This window comes from Mobula birostris, chromosome 22, assembly GCF_030028105.1.
Source record: "Mobula birostris isolate sMobBir1 chromosome 22, sMobBir1.hap1, whole genome shotgun sequence".
In the NCBI taxonomy this organism is placed as follows: domain Eukaryota; kingdom Metazoa; phylum Chordata; class Chondrichthyes; order Myliobatiformes; family Myliobatidae; genus Mobula; species Mobula birostris.
Window position 1 is genome coordinate 27,260,850 of NC_092391.1, and position 25,763 is coordinate 27,286,612.

A 25,763-nucleotide genomic window follows, 5' to 3' on the forward strand; every position below is an offset into this window, starting at 1 on the left:
GGATACTTACACAAGTGGTTACAGGCACAACTCAGCAAGAGATCATTACTTCCCCATGATTCTGTTAGTGCTAATCGCAAGCAGTTAAGCATCAGCCAATATGTTTAATGTAGCCTTGTTGTGCAACTGAAGTTTAACTTGTTTCCAATCAGACTGGAACTACAATAAGTGTTTCTCTCACTTTCAATGGTACAAAGGTCATGGGACATCCTTTATGTTCTTCTTCCCAGTATGTCCCATGTTTGAAATCAGATGACCTTCACAAAATGCAAGTTTTCAATATCTTTCAGTGTATGAGGCAATCATCAAACCATCATTTTGTACGCAGGCTATCAGGGGACAGGAGTAAAATCGCTACTTGTTTCCCTCCACCTCATTCCCCCTCCCCAGGTCCGGTGAAACCTTGGCCGAGATCCATCACTGCTAAGGACAGGCTAATACACATCACCACTTTTTAATCTTATAAGGCATAGACTTCACAATCACTTGTCACACCTTGAGTGAGAATCTATGGGACAAAAAAAAACACAGAACAACTGCCTCCAGTTGAAATTTACTAACAAATTCAAAAACTACACAGTGTCATTTTGCTGTAAGTTCTTCAGGAATGGTAATACTTTTATTGCGTAAACACTATGACTGTACCAAGTAATACTGTTGAGGATTACAGTGAGGTTTCAGCTTCAGGCAGTGTTGCACAAAGTCACTTTCACATCAAGATTTTGCTAACACTTTAACTACTTGTTGTTCTCTTGAGGTCAAACAGTTTGAAATTAAAAATATATGAAGTTTCCTACCTTGAATTTTCCTGTTTGATTTGGATGTTCGCCCAGATTAGAACTCACAAGCAACTAAATGAACATGTTGCCATTACATTTACAAACCACATGTCAGACAATGCCGTGAGTTCCAAGTTACTGACCCAATAATGGAGAAAATCAGCCACTTAACCAAACAGCAGGCAAAAGAACGTATCCCTTTCAAAAAGAGGTGAAAATGAACAATAAGTTGATCAGCGTCAGAAAGAAAAAAGATTTCGGATGGGCTTGGGGCGGTGAAGAGAGAAGCTGGCCTTTGATCAATGACCAGCCAGCTTTACCAACTTTCCTGCCCTTGTTTTGTTCGCTTTAAATGGGAGAGACCCGGATCAAAAAAAAAAGGCAGGTAAATCACCATGAGCAACCCTGTGCCAGTGCCGTAAGACCAGTTTCACCCCATCCACAAATCCATCTTTCTCCTTCTAATTCCACTGCAGCAACCTCAATTTCCTAGGAGTCCTTTTTCCATTGACTTGTTTGCCTGGTCAGCAGCATCTCGTAAACAGTGTTAGAGGAGGCATGGCGCTTTTGAATGCATGTTGTGAAACGTTCTCGTCTGTGTTACTGCTCTATTCCAGCAGCTTTGTTCGTTGCGGACATGGCAGCTCAGTCCAAGATCTCTGCTGCCCGTCAGACAGGATCCGGGGTGCCCGCTCTGTGGCCGTTCACCTGCGGTTGCAAGGCTGTAGTGCTCAGCGTTGCTCCAGTGTTAGCTTCTCCAGGGGCCACCACCGAGGCAGAGGACACGATTTCCATCGCCATCTCCTCTTCAGCTGTGGCTGCCCCCTCTTCCTCCCGTCTCCGGTATGCTTCACAGAGTGGGAGGTCAGCACCATCCCACAGGCTGTAGCTTGCCAGGAACAAAGACGGCGTAAGAGAGAAGAGCAACGGATATAAGAATGAATCAAGAGTTATGACCAAAAAATACATAAAAGGGAGTTAGTGACAAAGAAATGGAAGAACTTGCATTTCTGTAATGCCTTTCAACAGCTCCGGAACTCCCAAATTACTGAACCACCAACAAAACACTTTTACCAAAACAAGCAGCTACAGTAGGCCATTTGCCCATTCCACCAGTCAATATAGTCATAGCTGATCACACGAATTCAGTACCCTCTTCCTGCTTTCTCCCTTAACCCCTTCATTTAGTCATCAGAACTATGTCCAACTCCTTACTGAATACATTTAATAATATGGTATCAACTGAGTATTCAGATTTCCCCACAAGATATTTCTCATCGCGATCCTACAGGACGTGATTCCTGCTTCCAGACACCCTGCCGTTGGGAACATCTTTCAGCATCTATGCACTTAGTGTTCAGTAGAGTCCTTCTTACTTTCCTAACCTCTAGCAAATACAAGTCAATTTCTCCAATCTCTCTGTGTCAGTCCTGTCACCACAGGATATCCTTGAGCAGCAGCCAGTCCTGGGCATCAGTCTAGTGAACTTTTGCTGCAGTCCCTGCCCAGCAAGAACGTCCTTCCCCAGACAAGGAGACCACAACTGTACATGGTATGCAAGGTGTGGTCTCACTAAGGTCCTACAGAACTGTTTGTTTTCTTAACCACCTGCTGCTAATTGCATCCTTACTTTCATCAACTAGCACACACAACACCACCAACACCCACGAGTTTAGTAATAAATACTTAGTAGACAGCCAGTTTAAGCCCACAGTGCAATAATGGCCAACCAGCTACTCTATGTTTTGGATTTGTATTGGCCAGGCACCAAGGTCTCTTCACTATTCCTTAAACAGTACCATGGGACCTTTTCAAGAGGCTTTCAAGGACTCAGTTAAATAACACAGCCAAAGGAAACCATCCCTGACAATGCAAAACTCCCTCAGTATGTATGGACTTTGTTTTGCTCACATCTCAGAAGCAAGAGGCTACTCACAGAGCACCAGCTAGGCTTGGGAGGTCTTTGTGCAAGACCAGGTGCACAAACACTCTCGGTGTCTCTTCACCAATTAAATACAAATTCAAATATTTCCCCGTTCTGCTCTCTCCCTCTGTTCCCTGGCCGTGGACTATGCACTTTGTTCCAAAGTTCTCTATGCCACCTATCAAGAGCTGTTATCCATATCCTAAGTCACCCTGTTCTGTTCACCTAATGCTCACTGACTTTACCATTCCTCTCTACGTCACTCCAATTCTGGCTGTCAGTTCAATCCTGATCTAAGTGCTCAGCTATAAACCACTCTCCCTGTTTAACACACCCCTTCAATCTTTTATGGTCAATCCTTTGGTCACCTACCCTAAAATCCCCTGTGGTACTGTGTATCATTTGGAAAATCACTTCCTTGCCTGCTTGGGCACGTTTGGTTACATTAAAGGCACCAAATTAATGCAAGTTCTTCTTGAATAGGGTTCTGTTAGAAAATAAGCTTCAAGACAGCAATCTTCAGAGGTCCCATCAAGCACCCCAGTCATATTAGCATAGGTTAAATAGAATGGTAAAGCTCCCTGTATACCAGGAGTTCCCAACCTGGGGCCCAGGGACTCCTTGCTTAATGGTATTGGTCCATGGCATAAAAAAGGTTGGGAACCCCTGCTCTACAACACAGGGAAGTAACACCCCAATCCCTATTCTGACAAGTTATCAGTTAACACAGTGAAGTCATGGGAGAAACACTGACTGTTCATCAATCTCTGTGGGTTCGTTTGTCTTTTTAACCATCTCTGCTTCTGCAGAATAACTTGTATGATGAATAACAGTTAAATTTCTGAGGAAATTAAAAGAAACCAACTGACAGATGGAAGCTTGGTGGAAATTAAATTAGATAAGGAGTGACATTAAATGGACAACACAGAAATTGAAAATCAATGATCTGTATGTTTTAACTTTATTTAAGTTCTGTATAAGAAGATGAATCTTTAAAATGGGATGCTAGAATATGTAACAAAATTAGCACCCAGTCTAAATTATATATAAATCTTAAAATAAGCACATACAGAAATAAAAACAGCTTTCTTTAAAATGTTGGGAACAGTGAACAAGGCACAAAGTTTAAATGACAATTATTAAATGTATTATTCATTTGGACATCACTCATTACTGGAAGGAGCAGTTAGTTAGAACCATTACAGACCCCAGTGACAAGTGGCTTTAAAATCTAAGGAACGTGTTTCACTGAAAAAGAATCAGCAATGTGGTCACATTAATTCTAAAGAGTATGCAAAGATATTTGGGAAGCTTTCATGTGCTCTTTCTCCTGCATGCAGTTCCCAGACTGGCTGGTTATTTCTCCTCCTCCTTCCCCAAGGGCAAGTTTTCTTTGTGCTGTGGACGAGGGCCAACTACTCTCTGATATCTCACTGTCCCACACGAATTCCAAACAGCCACTCCTTGGGTTTGATAAAGTCCCAGGGCCATACAGGCACAGAACCAGATTCTTTGGCCCTTAACTTCCACACTGACCACCTATCTGACTGTGGGTAACACTGCAACTCGGCTAACTGTATGCAAGAAAATGCACACTTTCCAGGAAGGATCAATCATACTAGCAGTCATCAGAAGAAACTGTGATTGACTGCCCCCCACATCTCCTCTCCAGACAAGGAGCAACCGTGGCAGACCCCATTCCCAGCTCTGACTGAGACTGGTATTTTACAAACACACCACGGATGGAATCCAGATCTGTATAGCTAAGAAAATATTCTAATCCCAATAGTATTCACCATACAGAACAGAGGTCTTGGGCTCTGGGGGCCAGTCTCTGGATCTCGGTAGAGCAGGCCTTGACCAAATCCTTACTCACGTTGCAACAGAATTACTTACTGAGCACAGGGGCTGCATTTGGATAATGGGAAAAGTAGGTGACTCATGCATGGAATATCATGAGATGTACAACTCAGTCACAATAACATGACATCGTGGGATTCACGCAAGATGTACAAACAACAGTACACCTGGGTAGGCATTGAACATTTGAGTCTCTACAGCTGGATGAAGACCAAATATTATGGGGTTTACTATTAAGAAGCCACTTTTGATATGTGAAACACGACATAAACTAGCAATTTACAACAGTTAAGTAGGCAATTGGCAGAGCTGATATGAGATATATAAGGAAATACTATGGAACAAAGTGGGTTCACTGTAACAGCAATGCTGGTATTAGTATTATTTCACTGTGGAAATGAGAGGCTCTGAATTACTCAATGCTTCAATTTAACAGTTGCAACTTGTAGCTTACAAAGAATATGAAAATATAAATTTATATTATATAAAATTTCGCTGCAGCGATCTTTATATACAACATATTTTGCGACGTGAGTTAAATCAAATGCCCTTTAACATACTACTTGTGGGGAAAAAAGGATGTAACTGTCCTATTTTTTATGATCAAAAAGTCATTCTACAGCAAACAAATATAGGATTACATCCCTCCCCTAAAAACATGAAATTTGTGTCATACACAGTGTGACTTCTAAATTGTGACAAACAAGGGGTAGTGCATACATGAAATGTATAAGATTATATTTTTGGAGAAATATATAGAATTCCAGTTTATGTTTTATAAAATTATAAAATTTCTCATATTTTCATTGCATAGAACAGGACACCAATATCCATCATTTAAAAATGATTGTCAAACATAAAAGAAGCATTTTTCCCACCTTACATAAAAAGGTACAATATACTCTAACTTTCAATGCCTTCTGCACAGGGAAAAGCAAACTCCTCTAACAGGCGCTGAAGCAGAGGGAGCTTCTTCAAAACTGCATGAGGGAATGTTTTAGTGACCCTCCTTGAATATTTGACGATGGATTGGCAAACACCTTTAAGGAGGCCATTTGCACCCCACAGTTCCCCCACAAAGGATTATTGTTTCGTAAGGCATTGTGGAAGGGAGCTAGGGTGCAGAATAAACTACATTTACTTACCATGTGTTTCAGTGAAATGTCAGCAATTTGTTTAACATCAGAGTTGAGACGAAGAGAAACCGTGAAAAACACAACTGTTTTCCCTATCCCTGCATGCAAGTCTCTATGAAAGGCTAGTAAGCACTGACTGGTCAGGTTGTAAAAGCAGCTATTGTGTTAGACCAAAACTGTGGTCAGTAGGTGATCGTGTACTGTAAAGGTGCTTCAAACCAGAACACAAACTATCTTCAAAAGAACAATTTCCATTTCTAGTGCATTACACAAGGATATCTATAATAAGCAGCATTATGAAAACAGTTTAAGCAGAAACCCCTTCTCATCTCAATGAAATACCCTGGTGCAATGGAATCAGTACAAGAACCTCAGCTTGTTAAACATGGCAATAGAAGAATATTATGTTGTGGGATTAAAAAAGTCTAACATTCTGAGAAGGTGAAACTGGTTACACTGTGGAGTATGTCAGAACCCGTCGTGGCTGTTCAGACATGTTTGAGGCTGAGGAAGGGCAGTCCCGTGCTATTTGTACCTGGAGGAGTAATATTCTTCTTCCAGCTCGTACAGATCAACTGCAATCTCATCTCGTAGGGTGATCAGCTTCTTGTCACATTCTTCCTGTAGACTCCGAAGCTGCTGCTTTCGCTGGTTTATGGCTTCGTTCACGGAGGGAAAGTCATTCAGAATCAGGAACTGTTTAAGGTCTGACACCAGCTTCATGAGAGACTCCCCAGCACGCACCTAAATCAAGACAACACAGAATGAAAACACATCTATACATCTATCTATCTATCTATCTATACATGCTGGCTAAACCAGGTGAGGGTAGCCGACGGGTCTCAAACCCTTGGTGAGATAGGGAGCTGTCTATCCCAGCACGTGAAGACAGACTCCGGCGGATTGAGCGGACGAGACCAATGGAAGGTCCAACGGTCAAGGCAGCAGTCTCTGCAAGCGTCGTGGAACGTGTAGAGCAGGACAAGACACGGAAGACGTCCTGGTCATCCACTGCGCCTAGTCCCATCTCCAGCCGTCTCGACTCTGTCTTGCCACTGGATCCAGATGGGAATTGGGAAGAGAGAGTGAGGCTGATGCTGTGCAACTCTCCCTCACTTAAATCCAAATCACGCGCTAGTCTCGACACCATCATAATGGTGCGAGGTCCTCATCGACGTCAACGATGGACGAACAACAACAACAACATATTATAGATATATATAGAAGACAAAAACACAGAATGAAAACATATATAAACACACACACACACACACACACACACATATATATATATATATCTACTGTGGATTTACAGGTCAATTTCACTGTGCATTACTTACGTGGTGTTAAGACAAGTGAGGGCCTAAACTAAGAGATGTGGGTGAAAGATGATCGGACCTGGATGAATAGTAAATTTTAAACATTCTGCTCTTGAGGATACAAAAGCAATTTTCTGAAACTATTATATCGAAACAGCCCATTCAGCTCCTTGACTCTGCTCCCTTATTCAATCAGATATCATAAATTCATCTAACCACTTTTCTGTAACTGTGAATGTGCTCTGTCTAACAAAAATGAACCAATCTCAGCTTCAAAATTGTTAACTGTCTGCCACCTTCAACTCTTCAGGTTACAGGATACCAGAACTCCACTATACTTGAGGGACAGATTGCTTCCCTTGAAAGTTGTTATTTTTTCTTCTATGTACCACTCACTCTTTACTACAAATGTCCATATTATCAAAGAATGAAATTTCAAGGTGAAAATTTACATTGAAAGCTTCCACTGTAAATGTTGATTTAAGACATTATAATGGATTAGATCATCATGAACTGCAATACCTTGAATATAGCTGTTATACCTCCTCACTGTATCTCCTATCAGCACAGGCATGCCTCAGGGATGAATGCTTAACCCACTGCTCTACTCTCTGCACTCTCATGACTGTGTGGCTAAGCACTGCTCAATCAACATCTATAAATCTGCAGATCACACCACTGCTGTTGATGAAATCTCAGATGGGGACATACAGGAGTGAGATGGATCGGCTAGTTGACTGGTGTCTCAACGTCCTGATGTTTCTGGGTGTCACCATCTTGGAGGACATGTCCTGGGCCTAATACACTGTTGCAAACACAAAGAAAACGTGCTAGCATCTCTTACTTATTAAGAGTTTGAGAAGATTTGGTATATCACCAAAGGCCGTTGCAAATTTCCATCGATCGGTGAAGAGCGTTAGGACTGGTTGTATCGTGGCCTGGTATGGAGGGTCCAATGTGCAAGATTGCAAGAGGCTGCCAGGGACTGTAGACTCAGCCAGCCTCATCCTGGGCACTAGCCTCCCTACCATCATCAACAGCATCTTCAAGGTGGCATCTATCATTAAGGAACCTCACCATTTGGGACACGCCCTCTACTCATTTCTACCATCAGTGAGGTGATACAGGACCCACACTCAACAATTCAGGAACAGCATCTCCTCCTCCACCACCATCAGATTCTCAAAAAGTCTATGGATACTATCTCATTATTCCTTTCTTTGTTGTGCTCTTTTTTGGGTAACTTATAATCATTTTTATGTCTTTGCCTGAACTGCTGCCATGAAGCAACAAATTTCACATCACTAAGTCTGTGATACAAAACCTGACAGCTATTCTAAACACGGTATGGATATTGGTTCATGTTAACATTTCTTACCAAATTGCTATTCACCATTATACAAAATGTTTACATAAGAATTTATCAAACTTTAGATGAAGTTCTAATTCTAGCGTCCTAAGTTCCAAAGATGAAAAGCAACTTTATGTTCAGCTGTAATAAAAATAGAAAATGCAGGTCAGTCCGCCTGTGTTAAGAGGAATAACGTTAATAATTCACACCAATGATCTTTCAGCTGTGCTGCCCTGTAATCCTCCCATTTGGGGTGTTCTACATATACAGTACTGTGCAGAAGTCTTAGGCACATGCATATGGCTCGGCTGCCTCAGACTTTTGCACACTACTGTAGTCATTTGATGTATTGCACTTTCCTGCTGCTGCAAAACAAACCCGAATTTCATGACATATGTGAGTGATGATAAACCTAATTCTGATATGGGTCTCTATCATGGCCTGAGAGCAGGAAGAGAGGCAGGGAGGGGGGAATCATGGTTGGGAAAGGTCGTGTGGGAACCACCCCCCCCCACCCCAGCAAGGGTCAGCATATGTGGGACCCATCCCTAGCAAGGCTCAGTGTGTGTGGGACCAAGGAGAGACACAGAAAGTATAAACTACTCAGACAAAATTGTGAATTTGACCTCCTTGGTACGTACAATATTTGCTGCTCTCACATGCATCTCATAGTGATCTTGTTCACACTGAGTCGCGCGGGAAACCTGTGTCTCGTCTTCAACCTGCAAGACAAGATTGAGCTTCAGATTAATATATCTCAGCGTGAAAAGGACTTTACATTAAGCCTCAAACTAGTTCTGTTTATTCCCCTCCATAGATGCTGCCTTTTTTCAAGACCATAAAAGACATAGCAGCATAAACAGGCCATTTAGCCAATCGAGTCTGCTCCAACATTCCATCATGGCTCATTTATTAAACCCACTTGTGCTGCCTTTTCCCTGTAACCTTTGATGTCCTGACTAATCAAGAACCTATCAACTTCTGCTTCAAATAATCCAATGACTTGGCCATCACAGCCATCTGTGGCAATGAATTCCACAGACTCACCACCCTCAGGCTAAAGAATTTCCTCCTTATCTCTGTTCTAAATGGACTTCTCTTTATTCTGAGGCTGTGCCCTCTGGTCCTAGACTCTCCCACTACAGGAAATATCCTTTCCACATCCACTTTACCTTTGGCCTTTCAATATTCAATAGGTTTCAATCAGATCCCCCCTCATCCTTCTAAACTCTAGCAAGTAAAGGCCCATAGCCATCAAAACGCTCCTGATGCATTAACCCTTTTATTCCTGGAATCAATCTCATGAACATCTTCTTAGATAAGGGGCACAAAAACTGCACACAATACTCCTCTGCAGTCCGATTTATGTCTTATAAAACCTTAGCATTACATTCTTACTTTTATATTCTTGTCCTCTCAAAATGAATGCCAATATTCCATCTGCCCCCTTTTTTGCCCATTCTCCCAATCTGTCCAAGTCCTTTTGCAGACTCCCTGCTCCCTCGACACTACCTGCCCCTCCACCTATCTTCGTATTGTCCACAAACTTGGCTACAAGGCATCAAATCCATCATCCAATTCATTACATATACGAGAAAAGAAGTGGTTCTAACACTGACACCAGTGAGATACAATTAGTCATCAGCAGCCAACCAGAAAAGGCCCCCTTTATTTCCATTCTTTGCCTCCTGCCAGTCAACCAATCTTCTATCCATGCTAGTATCTTTCCTGAAATACCGTGGGCTCTTAAATTGTTAAGCAGCCTTGCATGCAGCACCTTATTATAGGCCTTCGGAAAATCCACTTAAACAAGATCCACTGACTCTCTTTTGTCTATCCGGTCTCTTATTTCTTTAAAGAATATCAACAGATTTGACAGAAAAGATTTCCCCTTACAAAACCATGCTGATTTTGGCATATTTTATCATGTGCCTGCAAGTACCCCGAAACCTCATCCTTGACAATCGACTCCAACATTTTCTCAACCACTGAGGTCAGACTAAATGGCCTATAATTTCCTATCTTTAGCCTCTCTCTTTTAAAGAGTGGAGTGACATTTGCAATTTTCCAGTCCTCCAGAACTATTCCAGAATCTAGCGATTCTTGAAAGATCATTACTAATGCCTCCACAATCTCTTCAGCCACCTCTTTCAGAACCCTGTGGTGTAGTCATATCTACTTTTAGATCTTTCCGCTTCCTAAACACCTTAGTAATAGCAACTGCACTCACTTTTGTTCCAAAACTCCTGAATTTCCAGCATACTGCTGGTGTCTTCCACAGTGAAGACTGATGCAAAGTACCTAAGTTTGTCCACCATTTTTTTTGTCCCTCATTACTATCTCGCCGGCGTCATTTTCCCAGTGATCCGATATCCATTCTTGCCTCTCCTTTAGCTTTTATGTATCTGAAAAAAACTTTTGGTATCATCTTTTATATTACTGGTTAGCTTACCTTCATATTTCATCTTTTCTCTCCTTATAGCTTTTAGTTGATTTGTCTTAGTATTTAAAGGCTTCCCAACCCTCTAAATTCCCACAAGTTTTTGCTATATATGCCCTCTCTTTTGCTTTTACGCTGTCTTTGACCTCCCTTGTCATTCTCCTCTCAGAATACTTCATCTTTGCGATGTATCTATCCTGCGCTTCCTGATTTGTTTCCAGAAACTCCAGCCATTGCTGCTCTGCCATCATCCCTGTTAGTGACCCTTTCCTATCAACTCAGAATTGGCTTGCCTGCAGAAGGCAGAGGGTGGTGGTGGAGGGAGTACATTCAGATTGGAGGATTGTGACTAGTGGTGTCCCACAAGGATCTGTTCTGGGACCTCTACTTTTCGTGATTTTTATTAACGACCTGGATGTAGGGGTAGAAGGGTGCGTTGGCAAGTTTGCAGACGACACAAAGGTTGGTGGTGTTGTAGATAGTGTAGAGGATTGTCGAAGATTGCAAAGAGACATTGATAGGATGCAGAAGTGGGCTGAGAAGTGGCAGATGGATTTCAACCCGGAGAAGTGTGAGGTGGTACACTTTGGAAGGACAAACTCCAAGGCAGAGTACAAAGTAAATGGCAGGATACTTGGTAGTGTGGAGGAGCAGAGGGATCTGGGGGTACATGTCCACAGATCCCTGAAAGTTGCCTCACAGGTAGATAGGGTAGTTAAGAAAGCTTATGGGGTGTTAGCTTTCATAAGTCGAGGGATAGAGTTTAAGAGCCGCAATGTAATGGTGCAGCTCTATAAAACTCTGGTGAGGCCACACTTGGAGTACTGTGTCCAGTTCTGGTCACCTCACTATAGGAAGGATGTGGAAGCATTGGAAAGGGTACAGAGGAGATTTACCAGGATGCTGCCTGGTTTAGAGAGGATGCATTATGATCAGAGATTAAGGGAGCTAGGGCTTTACTCTTTGGAGAGAAGGAGGATGAGAGCAGACATGATAGAGGTGTACAAGATATTAAGAGGAATAGATAGAGTGGATAGCCAGCGCTTCTTCCCCAGGGCACCACTGCTCAATACAAGAGGACATTCCTCTTAACGTAAGGGGTGGGAAGTTCAAGGGGGATATTACAGGAAGGTTTTTTACTCAAGAGAGTGGTTGGTGCGTGGAATGCACTGCCTGAGTCAGTGGTGGAGGCAGATACACTAATGAAATTTAAGAGACTACTATACAGGTATATGGAGGAATTTAAGGTGGGGAGTTATATGGGAGGCAGGCTTTGAGGGTCGGCACAACATTGTGGGCCCAAGGGCCTGTACTGTGCTGTACTATTCTATGTTCTAAAACATTGCCCTTTTGACCTGCATTTTCTAATTCTCGTTATAATTTGTACCCCACCTCCTGGCTACTGTTTGGGGGCCTGCATATAACTCCCGTCATTGTTTTTTCACCCTTGTAGTTTCTTAACTCTACCCACAAAGATTCTATATATCCCAATCCTATGTCACCTCTTTCTAACCAACGCGCACAAAATGCTGGAGAAACTCAGCAGGTCAGGCAGCAACTGTGGAAATGAATAAAGAAATTGACATCAAGCAACACACATCAAAGTTGCTGGTGAACGCAGCAGGCCAGGCAGCATCTCTAGAAAGAGGTACAGTCGACGTTTCAGGCCGAGACCCTTCGCCAGGACTAACTGAAGGAAGAGTGAGTAAGGAATTTGAAAGTTGGAGGGGGAGGGGGAGATCCAAAATGATAGGAGAAGACAGGAGGGGGAGGGGTGGAGCCAAGAGCTGGACAGGTGATTGGCAAAAGGGGATATGAGAGGATCATTGGACAGGAGGTCTGGGAAGAAAGACAAGGGGGGGGTACCCAGAGGATGGGCAAGAGGTATATTCAGAGGAACAGAGGGAGAAAAAGGAGAGTGAGAGAAAGAATGTGTGCATAAAAATAAGTAACAGATGGGGTACGAGGGGGAGGTGGGGCCTAGCAGAAGTTAGAGAAGTTGATGTTCATGCCATCAGGTTGGAGGCTACCCAGACGGAATATAAGGTGTTGTTCCTCCAACCTGAGTGTGGCTTCATCTTTACAGTAGAGGAGGCCGTGGATAGACATGTCAGAATGGGAATGGGATGTGGAATTAAAATGTTTGGCCACTGGGAGATCCTGCTTTCTCTGGCGGACAGAGCGTAGATGTTCAGCAAAGCGGTCTCCCAGTCTGCGTCGGGTCTCGCCAATATATAAAAGGCCACATCGGGAGCACCGGACGCAGTATATCACCCCAGTCGACTCACAGGTGAAGTGTTGCCTCACCTGGAAGGACTGTTTGGGGCCCTGAATGGTGGTAAGGGAGGAAGTGTAAGGGCATGTGTAGCACTTGTTCCGCTTACACGGATAAGTGCCAGGAGGGAGATCAGTGGGGAGGGATGGGGGGGACGAATTGACATTTTGGGCTGAGAGCCTTCTTCAGGATTCTTTCTAAGAATTTGGTTTCATTTTTTTTTTACCAACATAGCCACCCAACCCCTTCTGCCTATCTGCCTGTCCTTTTGATACAATGTGGTATCACATTGTATGTGATGTTCAGCTCCCAACTATGACCTTCTTTCAGGCACAGCTCAGTGATGCCCACAACATCGTACCTGCACTACAAGATCATCTACCTTATCCTGCATATCGTGTGCATTCAAATACAACACCCTCAGTCGTGTATTCATCACCCTTTTCAATTTTGCTCTGATTTGCACTTCAGTTCATCTCACTGACTGCAATTTTGCCCTATCATCTGCCTGTCCATCCTCACAGTCACATGACACACTGCATCTAGTTGTATACCAACTGCCTCACCCTCAGCTCTATCACTCTGGCTCCCAACTCTTGCCAAACTTAACCCCCTCCCCCACAGCTCTAGCAAACCTGCTCACAACTGAGGTTCTAAGCAACTGAACAGGACTGAGCTGGCAAACCTGAAAAACCTGACAGAGGCCTTTAAAGTGATGAAAGGGCAGGTGTTTCCAACCTGGGGAAGTCCAGAACCAGGAATCATAAACACAAGATTGGCAGTAATAAATCTTAAGAAGAAATTCAACGAGAAACTTCTTCTGAAGAATGAGCAGAATACTACACGGAGTAGTTCGGGTGAATGGTACAGAGGCTGCATCACACTAGAAGGGAGAAAGATAGATATGCTAATAACATGAGATGTAACTGTGTGGAGCTATAAGTAAGGTTTAACCCTGGATGGTGGAGATCCTTTGCTTTCCTGAAACACCTCATGGAGATGTGCTTAATGATGGGGAAGGTTTTACCCATGATGGACTGGCCATATCCACTACCTTTTGTAGGATTTTCCGTTTGAGGGTATTGGTGCATCTACACTAAGAGGCAGTGATGCAGCCAGTCAGTATACTCTCCACTACACAGCTATAGAAGTCTGTCAAGGTTTTAGATGTCCTGCCAAATCTTCATAAACTCCTGTAGAGGCACAGCCGTGCTTTCTTTGTAATTACACTTGCATACTAGACCCAAGGAAGGTCCTCTGAAATGATAACACTAGGAATTTAAAGTTGCTGACCCTCTCCACCTCTGATCCTCCCATGAGGACTGGCTCATGGACCTCAGGTTTAACTCCCATGAGAACTGAGTAATCAGCTCCTTGGTCTTGCTGACATTGAGTGAGAGGTTGTTGTTGGGGCACCACTCAGCTAGACTTTCAATCTCCCTCCTACACTGTATGCTGATTAGTCACCACCTTTGACTTGGCCGGCGACAGTAAGACATGGATGAGGCAATTTTTATTTTCCCTCAGGGTTGTGAGTTTGGAACAGGGTTCCTGACAGAATGGTGGAAGTAGCCTGAGTAGTTTTAAGGTGGGGTCATTTAGATTGTTGATTATTAATGGAATGAAAAATTAATGTACGCAAAGGAGAATGTGGCTTTCTTCTGCTCCCAATACGTACATTCACGTACTGTAATAAATTGTTATGAAGGGAACTGAGAAAGGGGAGATGAGGCATAGGGCAGATCAGCCAGGATTATAGTGAAAGGTAGAAAAGGTGTGAGGAGCTGAGATGCCAACACCTGTTGTTGTTTTGCCCAGTTGTGTGGAGCATGGATGGGTTGAGTTGCTGGTTACCCGTGATCTGAGTGAAGGGGTGAGCACCTGTTCCTCCATCTTGCTCCACAATTCATTGAGCTAATGAGCAGATGGAGACACAGGAGACTGCAGTTGCTGGCGGTGTGCAGCAACAATCTGCTGGAGGAGCTCAGGTCGAGCGACATCCATGGGAGGAGAGGAATTGCTGACGTTTCGGGACAAAATCGTGCATCGTGGCTTCCCGTAGATGCTGCTCAATTTGCTGGGCTCCTCCAGTAGGTCGTTTATTGCTGTAAGCTGCCAGCTGGTCGGGACCACCTCAGATCTGGGAAGCCCAGAGTGTGGGAGGAACTCAGCAATTCAAAAGAGGGGAGCCGGGCAGTTGGGACGTTCTGCGTGCCACAGTTCAAGGACACATTGGATTGCACAACAGGAATGAGAGAATTTAAAAGAAGTGAGCAGTGGCAGTCGGGAAATTCTGCATGTCACAGTTCCTGGGAGATATTGGATTGTGCTGTGGGAGAGAGTTCAAAAGTGGTGAGTGGGGCCAGTCAGAACATTCCACCATTTCCGAGGAGACACTGGATTGTGCATAATTGAGCATTCTGCAAGGGTCAATAAAAAGTTAGGTTTAAGCAGAGCGGCCATTCTGTGAGTGGGCAAGTTTCAGAGTGGAGAGCTCAAGCTTTAGCTTATAGAGGCTTTCACGAGAAGACATGAAGGCTGCAGGTAGATTCTTTTGTTCAAATTTTCTTTCTTTCTTATTGCATAGTTGGAGCTGTGGGGATGCCAGGTATGATAGTGGAATGCTCCAAAGATTTGGTTATTTCTTCAGCAGTTTGATTGGGGCACGACTGCGCAAGCGTGTGGATGTCAGCCACTTAGAACAGCGAGTAGGGTTTAAAAGGAGACAGCTTTATAGAGTGGGCGTCAGAGTAGAGGGAGACAGAGTAGGAAGGCCTTGGCTCAACAGAGCTTCGGTGATAACAGGTCGAGGCCAGGTAGGTTAACTGTGTAGAATATAGACAGGAAGTATGTGTGAGAGGCCGGTTTTCTATGCTCGATGTCAGATGTGGGACACTGGGGAAGACTCCCAGCCTCTTAGACGGCCACATCTGCGCCAGGTGCGTTGAGCTGCAGCTCCTTAGGGACCACGTTAGGGAACTGGAGATGCAGTTCGATGACCTTCATCTGGTCAGGGAGAGTGAGGAGGTGATAGAGAGGAGCTATAGGCACTGGGGCCTCGGGAGACAGATAAGTGGGTAACAGTCAGGAGAGGGAAAGGCAAGAGGCAGATACTAGAGAGTACCCTTGTGGCTGTACCCTTTAACAATAAGTACTCCTGTTTGAGGACTTTTGGAGGGGGGGGGGAACGGCCTACCTGGGAGAAGCAACAGTGGCCGCACCTCTGGCACAGAGTCTGGCCCGGTGGCTCAGCAAGGCAGGGAAAGGAAGAGGATGGCAGCAGTGATCGGGGTAGGGTGTCAGATAGGCAATTCTGTGGGCGCAGGAAAGAAGCACGGATGGTAGTTTGCCTCCTAGGTGCCAGGGTCCAGGATGATTCTGATCGTGTCCATGATATCCTGAAGTGGGAAGGAGAACATCCAGAGGTCATGGTACATATTGGTACCAATGATATAGGCAGGAAAAGGGATGAGGTCCTGAAAGCAGACTACAGGGAGTTAGGAAGGATGTTGAGAAGCAGGACCACAAAGCTGGTCATCTCGGGATTACTGCCTGTGCCACGTGACGGTGAGTACAGGAATAGAGTGAGGTGGAGGATAAATGCGTGGCTGAGGGATTGGAGCAGGGGGCAGGGATTCAGATATCTGAATGATTGGGACCTCTTTTGGGGCAGGTATCACCTGTACAAAAAGGACGGGTTGCACGTGAATCCCAGGGGGGGCCAATATCCTGGCGGGGAGGTTTGCTAAGGCTATTGGGGAGAGTTTAAACTAGAATTGCTGGGGGGGTGGGAACCGAACTGAAATGACAGAGGAAGGCTCACAAATAGAGAAAGCTTGGAGACAGCGCGAGAGGAGAATGGGCAGGTGAAGGAGAAGAGATGCGCTCAGACCGATGGTTTGAGATGTGTCTATTTTAATGCAAGGAGTATTATGAACAAAGCGGATGAGCTTAGAGCGTGGATCAGTACTTGGAGCTATGACGTTGTGGCCATTACAGAGACTTGGATGGCTCAGGGACCGGAATGGTTACTTCAAGTGCTGGGTTTTAGATGTTTCAGAAGAGACAGGGAAGGAAGCAAAAGAGGTGGGGGTGTGGCACTGTTGATCAGAGATAGTGTCACAGCTGCAGAAAAGGTGGACGTCACGAAGGGATTGTCTACGGAGTCTCTGTGGGTGGAAGTTAGGAGAAAGAAGGGATCAATAACTCTACTGGGTGTTTTTTATAGACCACCCAATAGTAACAGTGACATTGAGGAGCAGATAGGGAGGCAGATTCTGGAAAGGTGTAATAATAACAGGGTTGTTTTGTGGTGGGAGATTATAATTTCCCAAATATCGATTAGCATCTCCCTAGAGCAAGGGGCTTAGATGGGGTGGAGTTTGTTAGGTGTGTTCAGGAAGGTTTCTTGACACAATATGTAGATAAGCCTACAAGAAGAGCGGCTGTACTTGAACTGGTATTGGGAAACGAACCTGGTCAGGTGTCAGATCTCTCAGTGGGAGAGCATTTTGGAGATAGTGATCACAATTCTATCTCCTTTACCATAGCCTTGGAGAGGGATAGGAACAGACAAATTAGGAAAGGGTTTAAATGGAGTAAGGGGAATTATGAGGCTGTCAGGCAAGAACTTAGAAGCATAAATTGGCAACAGATGTTCTCAGCGAAATGTATGGAAGAAATGTGGCAAATGTTCAGCGGATATTTGTGTAGAGTTGGTATGTTCCAAAGAGACAGGAAAAGGATGGTAGGGTACAGAAACCGTGGTGTACAAAGGCTGCTGTAAATCTAGTCAAGAAGAGCTGAGAAGAAGAAGAAAAGGTTCAAAAAACTAGATGATAGAGATCTAGGTTATAAGGCTAGCATGAAAGAGCTTAAGAATGAAATTAGGAGAGAAAGAAGGGGCCATGAGAAGAGCTTAGCGGATAGGATTAAGGAAAATCCCAAGGCGTTCTACAAGTATGTGAAGAGCAAGAGAATAAGACATGAGAGAATAGGACCAATCAAGTGTGACAGTGGAAAAGTGTGTATGGAACTGGGGGAGATAGCAGAGGTACTTAGTGGACACTTTGCTTCAGTATTCACTACAGAAAAGGACCTTGGGAATTGTAGGGATGACTTACAGCAGACTGAAAAGCTTGAACATGTAGATATTAAGTGCTGGAGATTTTGGAAAGCATCAAGTTGGACAAGTCATCGGGACCGGACAAGATGTACCCCAGGCTACTGTAGGAGGCGAGGGAGGAGATTGCTGAACATCTGGCGATGATCTTTGCATCATCAATGGGGACGGGAGAGGTTCTGGAGGATTGGAGGGTTGCGGATGTTGTTCCTTTATTCAAGAAAGGGAGTAGAGATAGCCCAGGAAATTATAGACCAGTGAGTCTTACCTCAGTGGTTGGTAAGTTGATGGAGAAGATCCTGAGAGGCAGGATTTATGAACATTTGGAGAGGCATAATATGATTAGGAATAGTCAGCATGGCTTTGTGAAAGGCAGGTCGTGCCTTACAAGCCTGATTGTATTTTTTGAGGATGTGACTAAGAACATTGATGAAGGTAGAGCAGTAGATGTAGTGTATATGGACTTTGGCAAGACATTTGACAAGGTACCCCATGCAAGGCTTATTGAGAAAGTAAGGAGGCATGGGATCCAAGGAGACATTGCTTTGTGGATCAAGAAATGGCTTGCCCATAGAAGGCAAAGAGTGGTTGTAGATGGATCATATTCTGCATGGAGGTCGGTGACCAGTGGTGTGCCACCGGGATCTGTTCTGGGACCCCTACTCTTCGTGATTTTGATAAATGACCTGGATGAAGAATAGTAAATTTGCTGATGACACAAAGGTTGGGGGTGTTGTGGATAGTGTAGAGGGCTGCCAGAGGTTACAGCAGGACATTGATAAGATGCAAGACTGGGCTGAAAAGTGGCAGATGGGAGTTCAACCTAGATAAGTGTGAGGTGGTTCATTTTGGTAGGTCAAATACCATGGCAGAATATAGTATTAATGGTAAGACTCTTGGCAGTGTGGAGGATCAGAGGGATCTTGGGGTCTGAGTCCATAGGACACTCAAAGCTGCTGTGCAGGTTGACTCTGTGGTTAAGAAAGCATATGGTACATTGGCCTTCATCAATCGTGGGATTGAGTTTCGGAGCCGAGAGGTAATGTTGCAGCTGTATAGGACCCTGGTCAGACCCCGCTTGGAGTACTGTGCTCAGTTCTGGTTGCCTCACTACAGGAAGGATGTGGAAACCATAGAAAGGGTGCAGAGGAGATTTACAAGGATGTTGCCTGGATTGGGGAGCATGCCTTACAAGAGTAGGTTGAGTGAACTTGGCCTTTTCTCCTTGGAGTGACGGAGGATGAGAGGAGACCTGATAGAGGCTTATAAGATGATGAGAGGCATTGATCACGTGTATAGTCAGAGGCTTTTTCCCAGGGCTGAAATGGCAGCATGAGAGGGCACAGTTTTAAGGTGCTTGGAAGTAGGTACAGAGGAGATGTCAGGGGTAAGTTGTTTTATTTTAAAAAACGCAGTGAGTGGTGAGTGTGTGGAACGGGCTGCTGGCAATGGTGGTGGAGATGGATACAATAGGGTCTTTTATTAGAATCCTGGATAGGTACATGGAGCGTAGAAAAATAGAGGTCTATGGATAACCCTAGGTAATTTCTAAGGTAAGGGCATGTTCGGCTCAGCTTTGTGGGCCGAAGGGCCTGTACTGTGCTGTAGGTTTTTTTTATGTTAACCCAGGTCACTGGAACAGTGAGGCAGAGTTTTAATGATGGTGTCATTGTGCCATTCTGTTGCAGTAGTTCATATGGTTTATAATACAAAATGGGCAGAAAACTCAACCCCAGCACCGGGTACAGGCATGGTTTTCACAGGAAACTTGAGAAATTAGGTGCTGCCAATGAATGAGATTGACCTGACCACATGGCTTTGAAATTTAAGACACTATGAATCCCTAAGGCAAGAAAGAGAAGAACAATTTTTTTAAAATCACAAAAGAAAGAGAAGTTGAACAAGTTTCTGGAAAAGAAACACTTAAGGTGATGAGGTTAGTCTGCAAGACATTGAAAGCTGCTGGAGCAGTGAGGCAAAATGCAGATCAGGGTAAATGACTGGTGAGCTGGAGACTGCAGGCACTCTCTTAAAGGACCAAATGAAAACTCACTGGCTGAGTAGAGACTGGTATCAGGACGTAGAAAAATTGTGCTTTTCCAGACTGAGTAAGAAGGAGCAATAATATTTTTCCTTCCTACCCAAAAATAACCCATTTGCTTATGTTTCTTACAACAGAATCACTGACCTTCACATCACAGTAAACTTACATAGCCCGATCTTCCTACAATCTCTTCACCGTGCAGGTGGAAACCTAACTTCTGGTGTAGTCACTCCTGTACTACTCCCCACACAACATGGACCACACCTGTCCAATCAGACTGCTGGAAAATAATGCATGCAAACCCAGGGTCCATGCACGCACATTCCCTGAAACCATCCCTGGAAATCCTGCTGTGGTAAATTTCAGGGCCCAGATGTACAATTGAAAAAATAATCTTCTTAAATGATCAATGTCAGGAAAATGAAAGCTCCCTTGGAGACCAGCTGTACTTGCTTCAGATTGGTTATCACATACCCGAGCACTTTTAATGATTTCCGTGAAGTTATCCAGAATAGATTTAATGTCATCTTTCAGTCTCTTGTTGTAGGATTGGAGCAGGATTTCCTTACTTTGAGGCAGAGTCCGTTGCTGGGACATTCTGCTCTTGTCCTACACTGAGAGAAGTCACAATAAAAAAAGGAAGCACGTGATTAGAGCATTTTCAACACTTTCTCTGCTATCTTGTACTTTTGTTAGGTCAAACACTCTTCTACGGAGTGAGGACACTACCTTTTAGTTGCTGGTGAGATTGCTCTGCTACAGAGGGGAGAATGTTGTCCATATTTTCTGCATTGTGGATGTGGACTTGGACTGTGGGCTTTTATTTTCAGTCTTATGGCCTTTTTTGTATTCTGTGTTTCCGTCCCATCCTTCTCGTTTTTTTTGTGTGTGGGTGAGGAAAACTTGGGGGTCACTGTGCTGATTCCGTTTTTGTTAAGTTTTTTTTGTGTGGGGAGGAGGGATTTGGGGGTCGATTATCATGCTGCCGTCCTTTTCTTACTTGGTTTCGTGGCTATCTGGAGAAGAAAATTTCAGACTTGCATACTTTGATAATAAATAAACCTTTGAAACATAAGTGCCTTTCACAGATGCAAGATAAGTGATCACGATTCTTGTATAGTCATGGTCTAGAGCTGCTGACAATTGGTCACAGTAAAACTCTAGGGATGGTAATCAATATAATAACCTAATTGCTGGATTTGATGAGTCTAATTTCAAAGATTGTAGGTTCAGTTCTAGTCTAGAGGTTTGAGAAGAGTATTCAGAGACTGCTGTGACTTCTTATGTATTAAACTGGGGTGTTTTTTTTCCCCTCTCATGTGGATGTAAACAATCTAGCAGCATTGTTTGAAAATAAGGCAGTTACTTGTAGAGTCCTACACCAGTATCCATCTCTCACACAGCTTCACTTATAAACATGATCTGGTTATATTACAGCAGCGTTTGTAGAAACTTACCAAATGTAAATGGCTGTCATGAATAAGCTCTTCTTGGGCTTCCAGCATGTCCAGGTATCAACTATAACCGATATTTCTATAACAAACTCTGCCATCTTCGTCTTGATGCCTGGGCATGTCTATTCTGGTGGTACTTATACCCAGTAGTCCATCCCTCCTGACTGGATGAGGGCTGACCAACCAGGTTTCCGCTCTCCCATCTTGTTTACAATTTACCATATAACCATATAACAATTACAGCACAGAAACAGGCCATCTCAGCCCTTCTAGTCCGTGACGAACTCTTACTCTCACCTAGTCCCACCGACCTGCACTCAGCCCATAACCCTCCATTCCTTTCCTGTCCACATAGCTATCCAATTTAACTTTGAACAACAACATCGAACCTGCCTCAACCACTTCTGCTGGAAGCTTGTTCCACACAGCTACCACTCTCTGAGTAAAGAAGTTCCCCCTCATGTTACCCCTAAACTTTTGCCCTTTAACTCTCAACTCATGTCCTCTTGTTTGAATCTCCCCCACTCTCAATGGAAAAGGCCTATCAACTCTATCTATCCCCCTCATCATTTTAAATACCTCTATCAAGTCCCCCCTCAACCTTCTACGCTCCAAAGAATAAAGACCCAACTTGTTCAACCTTTCTCTGTAACTTAGGAGATGAAACCCAGGTAACATTCTTGTAAATCTTCTCTGTACTCTATTTTGTTGAAATCCTTCCTATAATTTGGTGACCAAAACTGTACACAATACTCCAAATTTGGCCTTACCAATGCCTTGTACAATTTCAACATTACATCCCAACTCCTATACTCAATGCTCTGATTTATAAAGGCCAGCATACCAAAAGCTTAATTTAATCCCAGTTCTTACTTAGAGCGAGAACTTCCATCTTTGTTAAAAACCTTTTCCTCTAAAAATTAAAGTTTTTTCAACAAAGACAGAGGTCTCGCTCTAAGAACGAACTGGAATTCAGTTGTAAACAAGGTGGGAGAGTAGAAACCTGATTGGATGAGGACTAACCAATCAGGAGGGACAGACAACAGGGGTATAAATACCACTGGACTGGACATGCCCGGATATCATCCCTGAAGAAGATGGCAGAGTTTATCGAAACATCAGTGTTTATCGAAACCTGTACCCGGCTGGAAGCCCGGAAGAGTTTATTCGTCATATATGGCGGGAGAGCACAAGATCCTTTTTCAAATGGGTCGCATGTTTCCCACATTACAAAACTGGCCATGCTTCAAAAGTACTTCACGGGCTGCAAACTACATTGGAGTAGGCTATAATCCTGACAGGTGCCTTACAAATGCTTTTTTCTGTTGAGAGGAAAAAAATGGGAAACCAAGCAATACACTGAAAATGAGGGAATGGTGCTAAATCAGGGTTGTATTATTTGCTATAGTGCCTTGAAAATTCTCAGAATGTCCCAAAGTGCTTTAAATCCAGCAAAATACCTTTTGAAGTGCTTCAAGGTTCAAGACAGCAGAGATGATACCCCTGTTCTGCAAAATAGTGCCATGGAACCTGAAAAATAACAGATTACTGCAGACAGTTAGCAGATCAGGCTGCATATATGTGGAAAGGCAAACAAGCTTCACATTTCCGATTCGAGACCCTTCATAATAGCACATTGCCTGAGATTATGTTCTATGAAGAAATAAGCATAGTCAGTAGTTGACCCATGACTGAGGCTCAGTCAAAGGCTGCAGAATACATTCAGGCTGGAGGAACTATACAAGTCAGGATGCATCTATGGAGGGAAATAAACAGTTGATATTTCCAGCTGGACCTCTTCTTCAAGACCGGAAAGTGATATTAGTCAGAATAGGAAGGTGGGGGGGGGGGCGGGAAGGGAAGGAGTACAAGATGGCAGGTGATGGGTGAGACGAGGCGGGGTGGGATATGTCAAAAGTTATATGCACAAGAGCTAACGGGCTGGAGGAGGAGGAGGAATCTGATAAGGGAGCACAGTTGACCATAATATAAAGGTTAAGCATCTCAGCTCTGTGCACTTTTCAGTCAGAAACTTCCTGTGGCCACCTATTTTTGATACCATTTCCCATTTCCACACTAACCCATAGCCTCCTCTACTGACAAACTGAAACCAAACCAAGGCTGGAGGAGAAGCACTTCATATTTGGCCTGAGAAGTCTCCTCCCCTGGTCTCCCCTATCACCTACCAGCTTGTACTCCTCTGCCTCCCCTCCCTTCTTATTTTGGCTTCTATCCCCTTCATTTCCAGTCCTGATGAAAGGTCCCAGCCCGAATTAATCGAATTATCAACTGTTTATTTCCTTCAAAAGATGCTGCCTGGCCTGTTGAGCTCCCCCAGCGTTTTGCTGAGTGTTATTCAAAATTCCCAGCATCTGCAGAATCCCTCATGCCATCTTCAGTTCAGTTTCTGAACTTACTACCCAAGCGTCCAGTGGATCAGAATCATTTTCATTTACATAATAGTGAAATATGTTGTTTTGCAGCAGCAGTATAGCGCAATACATAAGAAAATCACTGTAAATTGCAAAAGCAAATATAAAAAATAAATAAAGCAGAGTAAATAATGAAATTGTGTTCATGATTTCATGGAGCATTCAGAAATATGACAGAAGGGAAAAAACGTACTTAAAATATTGAGTGTGTCTGATGGTAGTAATGAGAAGAGGGGCACCCATATCCATCTCCCCATTTTTTCTCTAGCTTCAGCGACAGATCTCTGGTTCCCAACACCACCCGCCTTTCCCAGTGTTCACTCCCCGCTCTTAGGCCCGCTCACGTCGATGCGAAACTAAACACAACCCCATTACTACGGAACAACTCACCTCAGCCCCCGCCAACACACTGCGACCACCACCAAACCTTGCTGCCATACATCCCGCCTCCCGACGTAGCTGATTGGCGTTGGGCGCTGGGTGAACAGGAAACATCACGATGTCTATCGCTAGCCGAGCTGCCCGTTAAAAGTAGCGCGAGGTATCAAGTTCGGTTGCGCCCTGCGTGACGGACTTCATTTTGTGAAGGTCACACCATGTTAGTAAGGTCCTTATGAAGGAGATGGTGGGGGAAAGAAATCTACAGATAATTGACTTTAGTTCTTACATCCCTCACATACATGAGGAATAAAAATCTTTACGTTACGTCTCCCTCTGAATGTGCAAGTTATAGTAATTTGTAATAAATAGTAGGTACAGTAAAATATACAGTACAACAGAACAGTCAATATAGTTTAGAAATACAATTGTATCAGCGTGAATTAATCAGTCTGATGGCCTGGTGGAAGAAGCTGTCCTGGAGCCTGTTGGTCCTGGCTTTTATGCTGCGGTACCACTTCCTGGATGGTAGCAGCTGGAACAGTTTGTGATTGACTTGGGTCCCCAGTGATCCTTTGGGCCCTTTTTACGCACCTGTCTTCTGTCCGCACCACTCTCTGCAGAGTCCTGCGATTGAGGGAAGTACAGCTCCCATACCAGGCAGTGATGCAGCCAGTCAGGATGCTCTCAATTGTGCCCCTGTAGAAAGTTCTTGGGATTTGGGGACTCAAGCCAATCTTCTTCAGCTGTCTGAGATTGTGCGTTTTTCGCCACACAGCAGTACTTAAAGACCAAGTGAGGTCCTTGGTGATGTAGATGCTGAAGAACTTAAAGCTGTTCATCCTCTCAACCCCAGATCCATTGATGTCAATAGGATTTAGCCTGTCTCCATTCCTCCTATAGTCCACAATCAGCTCCTTTGTTTTCGTGACATTGAGGGGGAGGTTGTTTTCTTAACACCACTGTGTCAGGGTGATGACTTCTTCCCTGTAGGCTGCCTCGTTATTGATGCCTCTCAACGGGGCTCCCAAGGTGCAATGTCTTCTGGACATTGTAGTCGGTCGGCAAGAGTTACGGGGGCCTGGTGGTTTGTACCACCTGTAATATGACTGAAGGGAAATTTAGACTTGTGTGATAGTTTGGAATGGATTTTGGCATAATATAAAAGGAAAATGAGTCGGGGGGGTGGTTGGGGAGGATTATGGTCGCCGGCTGAAAGGCATTCAGACTGGGGTAGAAGATGCTGTAC

General features: G+C 44.0%; 1 protein-coding gene across 8 annotated transcripts; it reads right to left on the bottom strand.

The window, feature by feature from the left end:
* Positions 1-526: 526 nt before the first annotated feature.
* On the bottom strand, positions 527-24,583 carry med22 (mediator complex subunit 22). Of its 8 annotated transcripts, none has more exons than XM_072240453.1 (7): positions 24,527-24,583; positions 23,165-23,234; positions 20,980-21,266; positions 20,725-20,859; positions 9,011-9,091; positions 6,235-6,443; positions 527-1,668 (listed from the first exon to the last, which is right to left on the bottom strand). In XM_072240453.1, the coding sequence occupies exons 4-7, from the start codon at positions 20,845-20,847 to the stop codon at positions 1,449-1,451; spliced, it is 633 nt and encodes a 210-aa protein (XP_072096554.1). In that variant the 5' UTR covers positions 20,848-20,859; positions 20,980-21,266; positions 23,165-23,234; positions 24,527-24,583; the 3' UTR covers positions 527-1,448. The 8 variants fall into 8 exon arrangements, with proteins under 8 accessions (XP_072096554.1, XP_072096553.1, XP_072096556.1 ...); XM_072240452.1 differs by having other exon boundaries at positions 20,725-20,864; XM_072240455.1 differs by lacking the exon at positions 20,980-21,266 and having other exon boundaries at positions 527-1,662; positions 20,725-20,864.
* Between the last annotated feature and the right edge of the window lie 1,180 nt (positions 24,584-25,763).